Source organism: Eschrichtius robustus, chromosome 6 (assembly GCF_028021215.1).
Source record: "Eschrichtius robustus isolate mEscRob2 chromosome 6, mEscRob2.pri, whole genome shotgun sequence".
NCBI classification, from domain to species: Eukaryota; Metazoa; Chordata; class Mammalia; order Artiodactyla; family Eschrichtiidae; genus Eschrichtius; species Eschrichtius robustus.
Genome location: NC_090829.1, coordinates 97706012 through 97723191, shown reverse-complemented (window position 1 = coordinate 97723191; position 17180 = coordinate 97706012). Strand labels below are relative to the sequence as shown.

Genomic DNA, 17180 nt, shown 5'->3' with positions numbered 1-17180 from the left:
AATCCCATTTACCATCACATCAAAAAGAATAAAACACCTAGGAACAAACCTACCTAAGAAGACAAAAGACCTGTACTCCAAAAACTATAAGACACTGATGAAAGAAATCAAAGACGACACAAACAGGTCGAAAGATATACCATGTTCTTGGACTGGAAGAATCGATATTGTCAAAATGCTTATACTAACCAAGGCAATCTACAGATTCAGTGCAATCCCTATCAAATTACCAATGGCATTTTTCACATAACTAGAACAAAAAAATCTTAAAAATTTGTATGGAGACACAAAAGACCCAGAATAGCCAAAGCAATCTTGAGAAAGAAAAATGGAGCTGAAGGAATCAGGCTCCCTGACTTCAGACTATACTACAAAGCTATAGTCATCAAAACAGTATGGTACTAGCACAAAAATAGAAATACAGATCAATGGAATAGGATAGAAAGCCCAGAAATAAACCCATGCACCTATGGTCAATTAATCCATGACAAAGGAGGCAAGACTATATAATGGAGAAAAGACAGTCTCTTCAATAAATGGTGCTAGGAAAACCGGACGGCTACATGTTAAAAAAATTAAATTAGAACATTCTTTAACACCATACACAAAAATAAATTCAAAATGGATTAAAGACCTAAATGTGAGACTGGACACTATAAAAACTTAGAGGAAAACATAGGATGAACACTCTCAGACATAAATCACGGCAGTATCTTTTTCAATCTGTCTCCCAGGGTAATGGAAATAAAAACAAAAATAAACAAATGAGACCTAATTAAACTCAAAAGTTTTTGCATAGCAAAGGAAACCATAAACAAGAAGAAAAGACAACCCTCAGAATGGGAGAAAGCATTTGCAAATGATGTGACCAACAAGGGATTAGTCTCCAAAATTTACAAACAGCTCATGTGGCTTAATATCATCAAAACAAACAACCTAATCAAAAATGGGCAGAAGACCTAAATAGACATTTCTCCAAAGAAGACATACAGATGGGCAAGAGGCACATGAAAAGATGTTCAACATTGATAATTATTAGAGAAATGCAAATTAAAAGTACAATGAGATGTCACCTCACACCAGTCAGAATGGCGATCATGAAAAAATCCACAAACAATAAATGCTGGAGAGGGTGTGGAGAGAAGGGAACCCTCCTACACTACTGGTGAGAATGTAAATTGGTGCAGCCACTATGGCGAACAGTATGGAAATTCCCTAAGAAGCCAAAAATAGAGCTACCACATAGTCCCGCAATCCCACTCCTGGGCATATACCCAGAGTAAAATACGGTCCAAAAGGATATATGCACCCCAATATTCATTACAGCGCTGTTTACAATAGCCAAGACATGGAAACAACCTAAATGTCCATTGATAGAAGAATGGATAAAGAAGATGTGGTACATATATGCAATGGAATACTACTCAGCCATTAAAAAGAATGAAGTAATTGCCATTCACAGCAACATGGATGGACCTAGAGACTGTCATACTGAGTGAAGTAAGTCAGACAGAGAAAGAGAAATATGGTATGATATCGCTTATATGCAGAATCTAAAAAAAAAAAAAAAATGATACAAATGAACTTATTTACAAAACAGAAACAGACTCACAGACTTAGAGAACAAACTTATGGTTACCGGGGGGGAAGGGTGTGGGTCGGGGGACAGTTAGGGAGTATGGGACTGACATGTACACACTGCTGTATTTAAAATGAATAACCAACAAGGACCTACTGTACAGCACAGGGAATTCTCCTCAATATTCTGTAACAACCTAATTGGGAAAAGAATTTGAAAAATAATAGATACATGTATACGTATAACTGAATCACTTTGTTGCATATCTGAAACTAGCACAACATTGTTAATCAGCTATAATAAATATAAAACTGAAAGTTAAAAAGAACCTGATGAAAGAAATAGAGCTTGAAAAAAACTCTATTATACAGGAGTTTTCCTTCTAACAGTTTACTAATTGCACATGGGCCAAGACTATTGCATGGGAAACAGGAATAAATTTATTAGGTAGAGCTAGACATTGTAAAAACAAGACTCTACCTGATAACAAATACAATTTAACTTACAAATATTACTAGCATATAAAATTAAAGAGCTAACAAATTCCTATAAAAAAAAGATGTTAAATATTTCCAATGTATTATCTTCAAAAAAGCAAATTCTACAAGTCAAACTTAATGTACTACAAAAGAAAAGTATATCTAGTGTGGGGAATATAGTCAATAACTATGTAATATCTTTGTATGGTGACAGATCATAACTAGACTTATCGTGATCATTCTGAAATGTATAGAAATACTGAATTACTATGTCATGTAAGAGGAACTAACATAATGTTGTAGGTCAATTATAATTCAAAAACAAAGAAACTCAGAAAAAGAGATAAGATTTGTGGTTATCAGAGGCTGGGGAGGCAGAATTGCAAGACGGCAGTCAACATGTACAAACTTCCTGTTATAAGATAAATAAGTTCTAGGGATGTAATGTATAACATGATAAATATAATTAACACTGCTGTGTGTTATATAAGAAAGTTGTTAGGAGAGTAAATCCTAAGAGTTCTCATCACAAGGAAAATTTTTTTTCTATTTCTTTAATTCTGTATCTATATGAGAAGAAGGATGCTCACTAAATTCACTGTGATAATCATTTCATGATGTATGTAAGTCAAATCATTACGCTGTACACCTTAAACTTATACAGTGCTGTCTGTCAATTATATCTCAAAAAAACTGGAAGAAAAAACTGTTTACAATGGTATACCTGGGATTTAATTCAGAACTCTCATTAATTTATGGGCTCATGTTAAACAATTGGTATTAGACACAATTATCTATAGAATGAAAATACGGTGAGTTTCAATAAAGTTTCAATAGCTAACTTTCTTAAAAACACTTTACTTAAGAGGAGAACCTTCAGGGATACTAAGAAACTATAAAGTGTTTCTTTTATCATGCATTTTTTTCCCTGCTGTAAGTCTAAAATTCTACTGTGACTTTGAAGGAATACTGAAGGGCACAAATTAGAAAGCTTTTTATTTAACTATTCCTACTCTACCCAGGAAAGCAATGAAGGTTTAACAGTGTCTCGATAGTATCTGAATTGAGCCCACTTGTACAGTATAAGCCCACTTATATTTTTATATTGTAATTAAAGATAATTATTTCTGGGAAAAGGACAATTTGTAAAAATAAATAAATAAATAAGTGTCCTTCATTATATGCAGATAGTACTTAGTGACCAACTGAAAGATTATGTCTACAGAGTCACAATACTTTAGAGATTGCCCTCATAAGAGCTGCAGCTGGTTTCTTGTATACATCAAAGATATTAGTCTAGTTTCCTTTTAGGTTTTCCTCCTCTATGAAAAAGACTATTTAAAATGTGAAAACAGCTGTGTTCCAAATGAAGTACAAAGAATTTTTACATAGTGTCATTGAAGGATCCTGTTTCTTGTGAATAATTTATAAAATCATTCAGAAAACAAGATACCTCAACTAGTTTGAAGCTATCAATAATCCAAGAGACCCTTGAAGATGTTAGTTTCTCATTTGACTAATGTATAAATTTGTTTTGGTGAAAACTTTTATAAATTATTTTACGGTCTTTATAAGAAGAGACAAAAAGGAGAAAAGAAGTCAATTCATTAACCCGACAGGCAAGGAGGCCTACAGTGAATTTTCAGAAGTCTGGGATGTATTTACCTTTAAATTTGGGCTAATAGTGGCTTGTATTGGCATCCTCCTAGAGTCGAGAGAAATTCTAATGAATAAAGAATGTATTTCAGAGTAGGAGGATAGACAGTGGGAAGCTAATAATAATAATCAAGTTAGCAGTAATATCATTTACTAGACATATCCATGGAAATGACATTTAGAAAGAGTCAAACTAACATTATAACTTTATAGCTATATGCCCAGCCCCAACAAAAAAAAAAGAAAGAAAATAATAATATTCAAATTTAACTTCTGGATTTTGTAAATAAATCAAGAGATGTATACTACAGTATACAAATGGTAAATTTAGCAATTTTCTTTGTGTCGCTAAAAAATCTCTTTACTTTCATGTATAAATAAAGTTAGTTAAAAAAATATTATTAAAAATGCAACAAAAAAAAAATTCAATTGGCAACAGTTTTCTGAGGTTCACAAACCTTTAGGTTGAGTATCAGACATTACAAGAGAAATGCTATCATCATCTCTTCGTTTTTCTTTAGTGTATGCAGCCTGCTTTGCATAATTATTGTCTGTCTGACTTGGTTGTGAACTCCTGCAAAACAAAATAATATTATACTCAATTCTTCTAAACACAAATGAATTTAGAAGCCAGCTGACATATATTCAAGATAAAAATAACAGGTTACAAATGGCATCCTGTATAGCAGAGGCTGTAATCTGAACAGTAAAAAGAATATTAAAATATGACTTGAGAAATAAGTTCTCATTCCTGTTCTACCTTTAAATTCTCCATGTTTCTTTGGAAGGAAAAAACAAGATAAGCACAACACAGAATTGTGCACATGCAAAATGAACAAAGAATAATAGAAGTATTAAATACATTGAAGAGGTCTAAAAAGTAAAAATTCCATGAACACAAGTACATGATAATCACACTTATGTGTAATCAAAAAATAAGTCAAAGGTAATTGTTAATATGTTTCAAGCATGGTTCACATATCAAAAGTTATGTACAAAATAAAGTTTGGAGTGTAGTTACAAATTTTACCTACAGAGAAAATAATTTAAAATATAACCTACTGGTTAAATACATAAAATATAATACTGTGTGAAAAACAAGTTTTGGATGATGAGCATAATATCACTATTAATGAAAACATAATACAATAGTAGTAGGGGATTTCAATACCTCACCCCACTTTCAGTAATCATTAGATCATCCAGACCAAAAAAAAAAAAAAAATCAAAAAGGAAACATTGGATTGAACCATAAACTTGACCAAATAGACCTGACATGCATTTATAAAACATAAACACAGAACATTCTCCATGATAAGTCACATGATAGGCCACAATGCAAGTCTTAGCAAATTTAAGAAGACTAAAATCTACAAAATATCTTTCCCAACCAAACAGTATAAAATGAGAAATCAATAACAGGAGGAAAGCTGAAAAATTCACAAGTATATGGAGGTTAAACAATATGCTCCTGAAAACCAACTGGCCAAAGAAAAAATCAAAAGGAAGATCAAGAAATATCTTGAAACAAATGAAAATGTGAGCATAAAATGTCAAAATCTATGGAATGTTCTATGAGGGAAGTCAATAGCAATAAACGCCTATATTAAAAAACAAGAAAGAACTCCAATAAACAACCTCACTTTATACCTCTTGGAACTAGAAAAAGAACAAATGAAGCCCAAACTAAGCACAAGGAAAGAAACAACAAAGATCAGAGCAGAAGTAAATAAAATAGAAATAAGAAAAACAACAGAAAAGATAAACAAAACTAAGAGCTAGTTTTTTTTAAAAAATAAAGTTGACAAACCTTTAGCTACCCAAACCAAGAAAAAAAAGACTCAAATAAATCAAAACAGATCATCAAGAAACTACAATAAGTAATTATATGCCAACAATATGGATAACCTAAGAGCTGGTTTTCTGGGGGCAAAAAACCTTTTACCTAGACTAAGGGAAAAAAGAGAAGAAAAAGAGAGAAGACTTGTGAATAAAATCGTAACAACTGGTAGCACAGAAATATGAAGTATCATAAGTGACTATTACAAACAATTGTACATCAAGTCATATAACCTAGAAGAAATGGACAAATATCTAGAAACATACCAAACCTACCAAACTGAATCATGAAGAAAAAGAAAATCTGAACAGATCAATAACAAGGAGACTGAATTAGTAATCAAAAACCTCCCAACACAGAGAAGCCCAGGACCAAATGGTTTCACTGGTAATTCTACCAAGCAATTAAAGAAGAATTAATGCCAATCCTTCTCAAACTCTTCCAAAAATTTTAAGAGGAGGGAACACTTCTATACTCATTTTACAAGGCCATCACTACACTAATACCAAAGCCAGTTAAGAACACTACAGGAAAAGAAAACTATACACCAAATACCCCTGATGCATAGAGATGCAAAAATTCTCATCAAAGTATTAGGAAACCAAATTCCACCACACATGTTAAAAGGATCATACACCATGAGCAAGTGGGACTTATTCCAGAGATGCAAGAATGGTACAACATCCAAAAATCAATCAACGTGATAAACCACATTAACAAAATGAAAGATAAAAATCATCTGATCCCTCAAAAGACGCAGAAAAAGCATTTGACAAAATTCAACATCCTTTCATGATAAAACCCTCAAAAACCTGGGTATAAAAGGAACATACCACAACATAATAAAGGCCAATGCCACAAACCCACAGCTAACATCATATTAAACAGTGAAAAATTAAAAGCTTCACCTCTAAGATGAAGAACAAGACAAGGGTGCCCACTCTCACCACTCTTATTCAACGCAGTACTGGAAATCCTGGCTAGACAAATTAGACAAGAAAAAATAAATAAATAAAAGGCATCCAAATCAGAAAGGAAAAAGTAAAACTGTCATTATTTGCAGATGATATGATCTTATAGAAAGAAACCCTAGAAAATCCAGCAAAAAACTGAGAACTAATAAATGAATTCACTAAAGTTGCAGGATACAAAGTCAACATACTACAATCAGTTGCATTTCTATAACTAACAATGAACTATCTGAAAGAGAAATTAAGAAAAAATCCCATTTACAACTATAGCGAAAAGAATAAAATTATACTTATGAATAAATATAACCTAGAAGGAGAAAAACCTGTACACTGAAAACTATAAGATACTGATGAAAGAAACTGAAGACACAAATAAATGGGAAGATATTCTGTACTCATGGATTGGAAAAATTAATTTTGTTAAAATGTTCATCCTACCCAAAGCAACCTACAGATTCAAAGCAATCCCTATCAACATTCTAATGGCCTTTTTCACAGAAATAGAACAGTCTTAAAATTTGTATGGAACTACTAAAGACCCCAAATAGCCAAAGCAATCTTGAGAAAGAAAAACAAAGCCAGAGGAATCACACTTCATGATTTCAAACTATATTACAAAACCACAGTAATCAAAACAATATAGTATTGGCATAAAAACAGACACATAAATGAATGAAACAGAATAGAGAGCCAGAAATTAATCCATGCATATATGGTCAACTCCTGTATGATAAACACGCTAAGAATACACAATGGGAAAAGGAGAGTCTCTTCAATAACTGATGTTGGGAAAACTTGACAGCCACATGCAAAAGAATGAAACTGCATCAATATCTTATACCATATACAAAAATCAACACAAAATGGATTAAACACTTAAATGTATGACCTGAAACCATAAAACTCCTAGAAGAAAACATGAGGGTAAGTTCCTTCACATTGATCTTGGCAATGATTTTTTGGATTAAACACCAAAACAAAGGCAAGAAAAGAAAATTAAAAAGTGGGACCAAAAAGCTTCACAGCAAAGGAAACCTTCAACAAAATTAAAAGGCAACCCATGGAATAGGAGAAAATATTTGTAAATCATGTATCTGATAAGGGAGTTAATATCCAAAATATATAAAGAATTCATACAACTCAACCAAAAAAGTAGAACAATTTCATTAAAAAATAGGCAGAGAAACTGAACAGAAGTTTTTCCAAAGAAGACTACAAATGACCAACAGGTACATGAAAAGGAGCTCAACATCCACTAATCATCAGGGAAATGTGTATCAAAACCACAATGAGGTATAATCTCACACATGTGAGAAAGACTATTATCAAAAGATAAGAAATAAGTGTTGGCAAGGATGTGGAGTGCTGTGGGAATGTAAATTACTGCAGCCACTATGGAAAACAGTATGAAGGTTCCTCAAAAAATTAAAAATAGAACTAATATACGATCCAGCAATTCCACTTCTTAGTATGTATCCTTAGGAAACAAAATCACTCTCTCAAAAAGATATACACACCCCCATGTTCACTGCAGCATTATTTGCAACAGCCAAGACATGGAAACAACATAAGTGTCCATCAATAGATGAATGGATAAAGAAAATGTGACAAACACACACACGATGGAATATTATTCAGTCATAAAAAAAGAAAGAAATCCTGCCATTTGTGACAACATGAATGAACCTTGGACAAAGACAAATACCGTACAATCTCACTTATATGTGGAATCTAAATTTAAAAACAGACAAACACACACCTAGATACAGACAACAGACTGGTGGCTGCCAGAGCCAGGGGCATGAAATGACTGAAGGTGGTAAAAAGGTACAAGTTTCCAGCTGTAAGAGAAATAAGTCCTGGGGATGTAAGGTACAGCATGAAGACTATAGATGACAATACTGTACTATATATTTGAAAGCTGCTAACATAGTAGATCTTAAAAGTTCTCATCAAGAGAAAAAAACTGTAACTATGTGAGGTGATGGATGTTAACTAAACTTACTGTGTTACTCATTTTGCAATATATACATATATGAGATCATTATGTTGTATACCTAAAACTAATACAATGTTCTGTCAGTAACATATCAATAAACTAATTTTTAAAAGCAAATTGATAAACAATTGGGAAACCAATTTGGTACTAATTAGAATAGCCATAGAATGAATTCAATCTTTACCAACAATCTTCTCACCCACGATAACTATAATTAACAAAACAACTCATTATGGTATTATTTAAGTGGGTAAAAATTTTGAAATAAAAAACTATATAAAATTATTAACCTACAGCATTCCTTTACAGTAGAATTTATTATACAGTAATTACTCCATTTTCAAAACTATTTAACAACACAGAAATTTTTTAAATTTTATTGAAGTACAGTTGATTTACAATGTTGTGTTAATTTCTGTTGTACACCAAAGTGATTCAGTTATATGTATATATATTCTTTTTCATATTCTTTTCCATCATGGTTTATCACAGGACATTGAATACAGTTCCCTGTGCTATAGAGTAGGATCTTGTTGTTTATCCATCCTATATACAATAATTTGCATCTGCTAATCCCAAACTCCCAATTCTTCCCTCCCCTACCCTCACTTAGAAATTTTTACGTCTATAAAAGTACTAAAAAATCAGACACCAAGAATAAATCAAAGATCCCTGTACAATAAAATATGAAATACATACCAAGTGACCTCAGGGAAGATTGCGGAGTAGGAAACACCTACCATGTTCTCACCTAGATGACAACTGCACTGGCAGAATCTGTATGATGTAACTACTTTGGAATTCTGGAGTCTACAGAAGGCTTGCAACTTCCAGTCAAAAGTTTCAACAGTAAATTGCAGTTAATTTTGGTCAATTTAGGCAATTTGGATGGTAGCAGTTACCTATGCCTAGCTTGGAGGCAAGCAGCAATGCCCAAGTTCCTAGAACTGTTTGCACAGGCTTACAATTACCAACATGAGCAATAAGGACCTCATCCTCCAAATACTGGGAATCTGTATTCTGATCACTGATTGCTATCTCTGATCGTGGATAAGCAGACATAGAGACAGGCAGCCATTGCTGCAACAATCACCACCACTGTTGCAACAATCTCCCCTTCCTCTTGGAATTGCTAAAACAATTTCCAAGACATTTAAAGAACTAGCACCTATTTTGTTTTATTTCCTCCCTTCATTTTTCCCATCTTCTCCTTATGGGAACCAAACATTTAAGGACTAGGACACTAAAACGTAATCACATGTACAAGGAAATTTAGAAAGTCACAGACATAACTGGGGAAAGACACAGGCTCAGAAAAAACCTGAAAAGACCTTTTGTTTACATATCAGGCTGATCCCTGGAACAGGGACATGTTACAACAATTTAAAAAACTAACAAACAAAGGGAAAAAATCCAGCAAACACTGGGGAAGGGAGAGAATCTGATTTTCAGACTTGGTATCTTATAAGATCCAAATGTCAAGTTTTCAACAACAACAAAAATTCATAAGACATACAAAGAAACAGGAAAGTATGGCCAATTCAACAGAAAAAAAATTAATCAACAGAACCTGTCCCTGAAAAAATCCAGTTGGCAGACTCAGCAGACAAAGACATTAAAACGACTATCTTAAAGATCCTCAGGGACTTCCCTGATGGTACAGCAGTTAAGACTCCGCACTTCCAAAGCAGGGGATGCAGGTTTGATCCCTGGTCGGTCAGGGAACTAAAATCCCACATGCTACGTGACGCGGTGAAATTAAAAGAAAAAGAAAAAAATCTTGGACAAAAGTCAAGAAAATGACTTATGACAAAATGAAAATATCAATAAAAGACAAAATACACAAATGAACCAAAAGGAAATTCTGGAGCTAAAAAAGTATAATAACTGAAATGAAAATTTATTAGAGAGATTCAAAAGCAGATTTGAGCAGGGAGAAGAAACAAGAAGAAACGGTCACTGAACCTGAAAATATGATCATGGAAATGACCAAATCTGAGGAACAGAAAGAAGAAAAAAAAAAAATGTTTTTAATAAATTTATTTATTTATTTTTTGGCTGTGTTGGGTCTTCGTTGCTGCACACAGGCTTTCCCTAGTTGCGGCGAGCAGGGGTTACTCTTCGTCATGGCACCCAGGCTTCTTTTTGCAGTGGCTTCTCTTTGTTACAGAGAATGGGCTCCAGAGCGCAGGCTCAGTAGTTGTAGCCCATGGGCTTAGTTGCTCCGCAGAATGTGGGATGTTCCCGGACAAGGGCTCGAACCCATGCCCCCTGCATTGGCAGGCAGATTCTTAACCACTGCGCCACCAGGGAAGGCCCAGAAAGAAGAAAAATTTAAGAAAAGTAAACAGAGCCTAAGGGACCTATGGGACACCAAAACATGGACTAATATACACATTGTTGGAGTCTCAGAGGAGAAGAGAAAGGGGCAAAGATATTATTGGAATAAATATCACCAAAGAATTCCAAATTTGATGAAAAACATGAATATAAATACCTAAAAAGTTCAAGGAGCTACATGTAGAGTAAACTGAATGAGACCTACACCAAGAAATGTTATAATCAAATTGTCCAAAGACAAAGGCAAAGAGAGAATCTTGAAAGCACCAAGCAAAAAGTGACTCATCACACACAAAAGATCCTCAATAAGATTATGAGCAGATTTCTCATCAATAAGCATGCTGGCCAGAAGGCACTGAATTGTTATATTCAAAGGACTAAAGGAAAAAACTGTCAACAGGAAATCCTATATCTGGCCAAACTGTCCTTCAAAAATGAGGACAAAATTAAGACATTCTAAGACAATCAAAAGCTGAGGGAGTTCATTACCACTATAAGAAAAACCAGCCCTACAAGAAAAACTAAAGAGAGTCCTTTGTGTTGGAATGATAGGACATTAGACAGTAATTCAAAGCCATATGAAGAAATAAAGATAACTGGTAAAAGTAAATTCATAGACAATTATAAAATCAGGTATTGTAACTCTGGTTTGTTACTTGCCCATTTATTTTCTACATGATTTAAGCCAGGGGTCCCCAACCCCCGGGCCACGGACTGCTACTGGTCCACACGGTCTGTTACGAACCAGGCCGCACAGCAGGAGGTGAGCAGCCAGTAGGCAAGTGAAGCTTCATCTGCCACTACCCATCACTCCCCATCGCTCGCATTACTGCCTGAACCACCACCCCCCACCCCCGTCCATGGAAAAACTGTCTTCCACGAAACTGGTCCCTGGTGCCAAAAAGGTTGGGGACCACTGACTTAAGAAACTAATGCATGTTTTAAATTATTAGACTATGCTTTTGAACAAACAATTCATAAAGATATCATTTTATGACATCAATAATTGAAAGGATGTGAGGACAGAGCTATAAAGGAGCACAGTTCTGAATGTTATTGAAATTAAGCTGGCATAAATTCAAATTAGCATGTTATAACTTTAGAATGTTAAATGTAATCCCCATGATAACCACAAAGAAATCAGCTATAGAATACAGACAAAAGGAAATGAGAATGGAATCAAAAAGCTTCACTACAAAAAAACAAGTAAACACAGAGAAAGACAGTAATGTAGGAAATAAGGGGCAAAAAAGCTATAAGGCATATAGAAAACAAATATCAAAATCACAGAAAGTCCTTCCTTATCAATAACTGCTTTAATTGTAATTAACTCAACCCCAAACAAAAGATAAAGACTGGCAGAATGGATTAAAAAAATATGATCCAAGACTTCCTTGGCAGTCCAGTGGTTAAGACTCTGTGCTTCCACCGCAGGGGGTGCAGGTTCAATCCCTGGTCAGGGAACTAAGATCCCACATGCTGCATGGCATGGCAAAAAAAAAAAAAAAAAAGATCCAACTATAGGCTGTCTACAAGAGACTCACTTTAGATGCAAAGACACAAATAGGTTGAAAGTAAAAATATGAAAAAAGATATTCTATGCAAATACTAGCCAAAAGAGAGCAAGGGCGGCTATACTAACATCAGACAAAATAGACCTTAAATCAGAAGTTCACAGGAGAGAAAGAAGCACATTATATACTAGTACAAGGTTCAATACAACAAGGTGATTTAACAATTGTAAATACTTACACACCTAATACTATCAAAATATATGAAGGAAAAAATTGATAGAACAGAAAGGAGAAACAGACATTTTCACAGTAATAGTTGAAGACTTCAATACCCCACTCTCAACAGGAACAGAACAACCTGACAGAAGATATGTAAGGAATTAGAGGACTTAAACAAATAAAATAAACCTACGAGACCTAACCGTCATATACAGAATACCCTACCCAACAAGAGAATACACATTCTTCTCAAGTGTACAAAGGACATTCTCTATGATAGCTATATTTTAAGACAAAAAACTACATCTCAGCAGATTTAGAAAGATAAATATCATACAAGGCATCTTCTCTGACCACACAGGATGAAGTTAGAAATCAGTAACAGAAGGAAAACTGGAATACTCACATCTGTGGAAATTAAACAACACACTCTGAAACAGCCAATGGGTCTAAGAAGAAATCACAAGGAAATAGAAAATGCTGAGGGATAAATGAAAATGAAAGGACAACATATCAAAACACATGGGATGAAGCAAAAGCAGTACTAAAGGAGAAATATACAGCTATAGATGCTTACACTAAAAAAGAAGAAATATCTCATATCAACAACCTAACTTTACAACTTAAGGAACTAGAAAAACAACAAACTAAATTCAAAGGTAGTGGAAGTAATAAAATAATAAAGATAAGAGCAGAGATAAAAAGCGAATGGGAGAAAAAAAAGAGAAAAATCAACAAAACCAAAAGTTTGTTCTTCAGAAAGATCAATAAAATCAACAGAACTTTAGATAGATGGACTAAGAAAACAAAGAGAAGATCCAAATTAATAAAATCAGAAATGAAAATTAAAACATCATGACCAGTCCTACAGAAATAAAGAGGATTAGAAGAGAGTACGATGAACATATGAACTGGATAATGTAGATGAAATTAACAAATTCCTACTGACACAAAACCTACTAAATCACAAAGAAATAGAAAATCTGAATAGACCCATAACTAGTAAGGACATTGAGTCAGTAACCAAAAACCTCCCAATAAAGGAAAGCCCTGGAACTGACAGCCTCAAACAGTGAATTCTATCAAACTTTTAAAGAACAACTAACAGATAATCTTTTCAAACTCTTCCAAAAAACTGAAGATGATGGAATACATCCTCATTCTGTGAGGTCAAGCATTGCCCTGATAGCAAATCAATTCAAAGACACTACAATAAAAATATAGGCCGATATCGCCAAGGAATATTGATGCAAAAATCCTCAATAAAATACCTCAAATGGCTCATATGGTTATATACCTTAACTACATGGATTTATTCCCGGGATGCAAGGATGGTTCAACATACAAAAATCTATCAATATAATACACCACATTAACAGAATAAAAGTGTAAAACCACATGGTCATGTCAATTAATGCAGAAAAAGCACTCCACAAAATTCAATACCCTTTCCTAATAACTAAAAAATAAAATTCGACAACCTAGGAATAGAAACAAACTACCCACCTCAACATAGTAAAAACCATATATCAAAACTGCACAGGAAACATCAAACTCAATGATGAAAGATTGACAGCTTTTCTTCTAGGATCAGGAATAACACAAGGATGCCCACTTTTACCACTTCTAGTCAACACAGTACTAGAAGTTCTAGCCAGAGCACTTATACAAGAAAAAGAAATATAAAAGCATCAAAACTGGAAAGAAATAATCTGTGTTTGCAGATGATATGATCTTACATGTAGGAAACTCTAATGATTGCACACACACATACACAAACACAAAACTGTTAGAATTAATAAACAACAACAAAAAAAAGAAACTAAGAGAACAATCTATTTACAATAGCTTCAAGTAGAGAAAAAAAAACTTAGCACTTAACTTAACCAAGGAGACAAAAGACTTGTACAATGAAAACTATAAAACATGGCTGAAAGAAATTTAAAAAGACATTAATAAATGGAAACACATCCCATGTTCATGGATTGGAAGACTTAATATTGTTAAGATGTCAATACCACCTAAAGCAATCTACACGCTGAATTCAATCTTATCAAAACTGCAGTAGCATTTCTTGCAGAAATACAAAAACTTATCCTAAAACGCATACATGACCTTAAGGAAACCCGAAGAGCCAAAAACAATCTTAAACAAATTTGGAGGTCTCACACTCCCTGATTTCAAAACTTACTACAAAGCTATAATAATCAAAACACCATGGTACTGTCATAAAGACAGATATAGAGATCAATGTAATAGAACAGCATCCAGAAATAAACCCTCGCATATATGTCAGATGATTTTCACATGGCTGCCAAGACCATTCAGTGGGGGAAAGGACAGCCTTTTCAACAAAGCATATGGAGAAACAGAATATCCACATGCAAAAAGAATGAAGATGGACCCTCACCTAACACCCTACATAAAAGTTAACTCAAAATGCATCAAAGGCCTAAATGCATAAGCTGAAACTATAAAACTCTTAGCATAGGGGAAAATGTTCATGACACTAGATTTGGCAGAAATTTCTTGGATATGACACCAAAGCACAGGCAAAAGATGGAAACATAAGATATATTGGACTTGATCAAAATTGAAACTTCTGTACATCAAATGGCAGTATCAGTAGAATAAAAGTCAACCCACAAAATGGGAGAAAATATTTGTAAATCATATTTCTGATAATATATTAATATTCAGAATATAGAGAGAACTCCTAAAACTCAAAAATAAAAAACAGAAGATGGCATACTAGGATGATGGGGAATTCAAGTCTCCGCACAACTAGGACACTTACCAGGCACTGGTGGGGGACCATGGACACCTAAGGGAACAGAAGGAACCCCCAGTGACTGGCTGTTTCAATTATACTTTTATTTTTCCTAATATATTTTTTATCTTTCTAATTTTATTTTGTTTTTTATTCTTTGATATTGTACTGCTCCTCTTTTTCTTTATTGCTTGCTTTTTTTTTTTTTTTTTTTTACCACACCACGAAGCTTGCGGGATCCTGGTTCCCATTCTGGATGTTGGGCCCAAGCTACTGTGGTGGGAGCTCCGACTCCAAACTGCTGGACTTAGAGAGAACCTCAGACCCCAGGGACTATTAATCGGAGTGAAGCCTCCCAGAGGTCCTCATCTCAGCACCACGACCAGGCTCTATCCAATTGGCTGCAAATTTCAGTGCTGTAGGTCTCAGGCGAAACAACCAGTAAGACGGGAATACAGCACCACCCAGCAAAAAAAAAAAAAAAAAAAAAAGAAACAACAAAAACATATGTTACAGACGAAGGAGCAAGGGAAAAACCTACAAGACCAAATAAATGAAGACGAGATACATAACCTACCTGAAAAAGAATTCAGAGTAATGATAGAAAAGATGATTCAAATTCTTGGAAACAGAATGGAGAAAATACAAGAAACATTTAACAAGGATGTAGAAGAACTAAAGAGCAAACAAACAGTGATGAACAACACAATTACTGAAATTAAAAATGCTCTAGAAGGAATCAATAGCAGAATAACTGAAGCAGAAAAATGGATAAGTGAGCTGGAAGATAAAATGGTGGAAATAACTGCCAGGGAGCAGAAAAAAGAAAGAACAGAATTGAGGACAGCCTCAGAGACGGCTGGGGCATCATTAAACGCATCAACATTCGAATTATAGGGGTCCCAGAAGAAGAAGAGAAAAAGAAAGTGTATGAGAAAATATTTGAAAACATTATAGTTGAAAACTTCCCTGATATGGGAAAGGAAATAATCAACTCCAGGAAGCGCAGAGAGTCCCATACAGGATAAATCCAAGGAGAAATAATCCAAGACACATACTAATCAAACTATCAAAAATTAAATACAAACAAAAAATATTAAAAGCAGCAAGGGAAAAGCAACAAATAACATACAAGGGAATGCCCATGAGGTTAACAGCTGATCTTTCAGCAGAAACTCTGCAAGCCAGAAGGGAGTGGGCAGCACATATTTAAAGTGATAAAAGGGAAAAACCTAAAACCAAGAGTACTCTACCCAGCACGGTTCTCATTCAGATTTGACAGAGAAATTAAAACTTTTACAGACAAGCAAAAGCTAAGAGAATTCAGCACCACCAAACCAGCTTTACAACAAATGCTAAAACAACTTCTCTGCGCAGGAAACAAAAAAGAATGAAAAGACCTACAAAAACAAACCAAAAACAAATAAGAAAATGGTAATAGGAACATACATATCAATAACTACCTTAAATGTAACTGGATTAAATGCTCCAACCAAAAGACACAGGCTGACTGAATAGATACAAAAACAAGACCCGTATACATGCTGTCTACAATAGACCCACTTCAGACCTAGGGATACATACAGAAAGAAAGTGAGGGGATGGAAAAAGATACTCCATGCAAATGGAAATCAAAAGAAAGCTAGAGCAGCAATTCTCATATCAGACAAAACAGAACGTAAAATAAAGACTATTACAAGAGACAAAGAAGGACACTACATAATGATCAAGCGATCAATCTAAGAAGAAGATATAACAATTGTAAATATTTACGCACCCAACATAGGAGCACCTCAATACATAAGGCAAATGC

The 17180-nt window shown here is 34.2% G+C and overlaps 1 protein-coding gene across 6 annotated transcripts in view; it reads right to left on the bottom strand.

The window, feature by feature from the left end:
• The window catches only part of SENP7 (SUMO specific peptidase 7), a 147704-nt gene that overhangs the window by 46876 nt on the left and 83648 nt on the right, over positions 1 to 17180 (bottom strand). For 5 of the 6 annotated variants that reach the window (XM_068546836.1, XM_068546837.1, XM_068546839.1 and 2 more), the window contains one exon: positions 4173 to 4288. In XM_068546836.1, coding sequence (XP_068402937.1) covers positions 4173 to 4288 — 116 coding nt within the window. Of the gene's footprint in view, positions 1 to 4164; positions 4289 to 17180 lie in introns of those variants that run through there. The other variant, XM_068546841.1, reaches the window with a different exon arrangement.